The sequence below is a fragment of the Sarcophilus harrisii genome, chromosome 6 (assembly GCF_902635505.1).
Source record: "Sarcophilus harrisii chromosome 6, mSarHar1.11, whole genome shotgun sequence".
Classification (NCBI taxonomy): Eukaryota; Metazoa; Chordata; class Mammalia; order Dasyuromorphia; family Dasyuridae; genus Sarcophilus; species Sarcophilus harrisii.
This window is the reverse complement of record NC_045431.1, coordinates 254,531,474-254,533,283: the sequence shown is the minus strand read 5'-3', so window position 1 is coordinate 254,533,283 and position 1,810 is coordinate 254,531,474. Positions and strand designations below refer to the sequence as shown.

The following is a 1,810-nucleotide window of genomic DNA, read 5'->3' as shown; positions in this document are numbered from 1 at the left end:
TTTTATACATTTCTTCCATTCTATTCCATCTTCTTATTTCTTTAAAATTTGGAACATTTTTAAATCCTCCAAGATATAACCATATTGTTCCATCTTTATGTCATTCCTGCTCTGAGTAGCATTTCAGAACTATCCCCCGTCATTTCCATATTCAAGTTCTCTATCCTGCAGATATTCTGGTATCTTTCTTCAGATATACTGCAATTGTCTTAAGAGGACATTGTTTTTCCCAGCTAGTGCCTTGTATGCATCTGAGATGCTGTGGGTGAAATCTGGAGAGTTTTGAATTTTATGACCTGTTCTGCCACCTTGCAAGGATTCTCAGTAGGTCTTCTATGTGGATCTGCCTTACAGGGTAAGGGAGATTGAGTAGTTTTTCAAATTATCCGTGAGCACAAAAACTGGGGATCTGGTTACTAATGCTGATCAGAATGAAAGGGCTGACTGTTGGATAACAAAGAGAGAGAAGGGCTGATGTATGTATCATCCAAGTGTTTGTGAATTTAAAATAGAACATACACAGAATAAAAATGGGACTGAATATATTAAACAAAACAAAGGTGGCCACTAGAAGTAGGATAGCTTGGGTTGCCCTAATTTCAGGGGATACTTTTGTGGAGGTGCTATTACTATGTATATGATTGACATTCCTCTTGTGTCTGTATAGCATTAAGACCATATGGATGCTAGAAGACATCATGAGGCATGCAAAGATGGTATCATGGACAAATGTTAGGATTGCAAATTTTATATTATTATTATTATATATGTCTAGAGCTCTATACCCAGTGTTGCATCCATATTTACTGACTGTGCTGTTCTTTGGATCGTCATAACGTAGAAATATAAGCATATCTAATAGTAGATTAAAGATCCAGCATAGAACAAGGCATGGAATAATGCACTTTGGTGCTTTAAATTTCAGCTGGGCCCACATGGAGTTGTTGGGACTAATAGTAATGGCCTGGAAGACACTCAAGAGGCAGGTGCTGTTTAAGGAGAGACCCCGGGTTATTGTCTGCAGATATGTTACTATTTTAATCCCGATTCTGTCCAGGACACATTTTACCTTCCAAAGACTTGTTATGGTAGGTATTCCCCTAAAGAGAAATACCATGGCATTGGAAAAGGCTAAATGGATGATAATTACATTTTTAGGTCTTATTGTATGAGCAGTCAGGAAATTAAAGCTATTTAGGATGAGGAGAGTTACGTTCCCTAGGAATCCAGTTCCAGTGAGTTGCAGGTATACTATCCCCAGAATTTCATCCAAGGTCAGCATTCTTTACCTCATGAAGATAATTTGCTGCCAAACTCTAGGAGACCTATGGATAAAAACATGAAAATATGCTTGTTACGTACTATGATTTTTCCACTGAAATTCTATGATTTCAACTCTCATGAAGAGCCACAAATTTTCTCAGACAGTGGCTAGTGAGTTTTTATTGAAATTGAAAATTGCGTTGTTTGTTGAAAATTTTATCATTCCATCTTTTTATATACCTGAAGATCTCTCCAATACAGTATTGACTATAGTGCCAAGAAGATCTGAGTTCTAATGCAGTCTCTCACATTTACTAGTTTTGCAATCCTTGATTAGTCATGTTTGCTCCAGGAGAACTAAATAACAAACCAGTCCAGTATGTTTCCCAAGAAAACCCCAGAAAGTTACAAAGATGTAAATATAACTAACTGATAAAAACAACATAGCACTCATAGAACTCTCAAACTATTTTTATTCACAATTACCTTCTTTCTTATCCTGTTTTTTTTCTCTGATCTTCATTCTTGTGACAGATAAAATCTCGTC

At 36.4% G+C, this 1,810-nt stretch overlaps 1 protein-coding gene across 1 annotated transcript; it reads right to left on the bottom strand.

Moving 5' to 3' along the window:
* Window positions 1–382: 382 nt before the first annotated feature.
* On the bottom strand, window positions 383–1,304 carry LOC116420125 (vomeronasal type-1 receptor 1-like). The gene has a single exon (XM_031943714.1). The coding sequence runs from the start codon at window positions 1,280–1,282 to the stop codon at window positions 383–385; it is 900 nt and encodes a 299-aa protein (XP_031799574.1). The 5' UTR covers window positions 1,283–1,304.
* Between the last annotated feature and the right edge of the window lie 506 nt (window positions 1,305–1,810).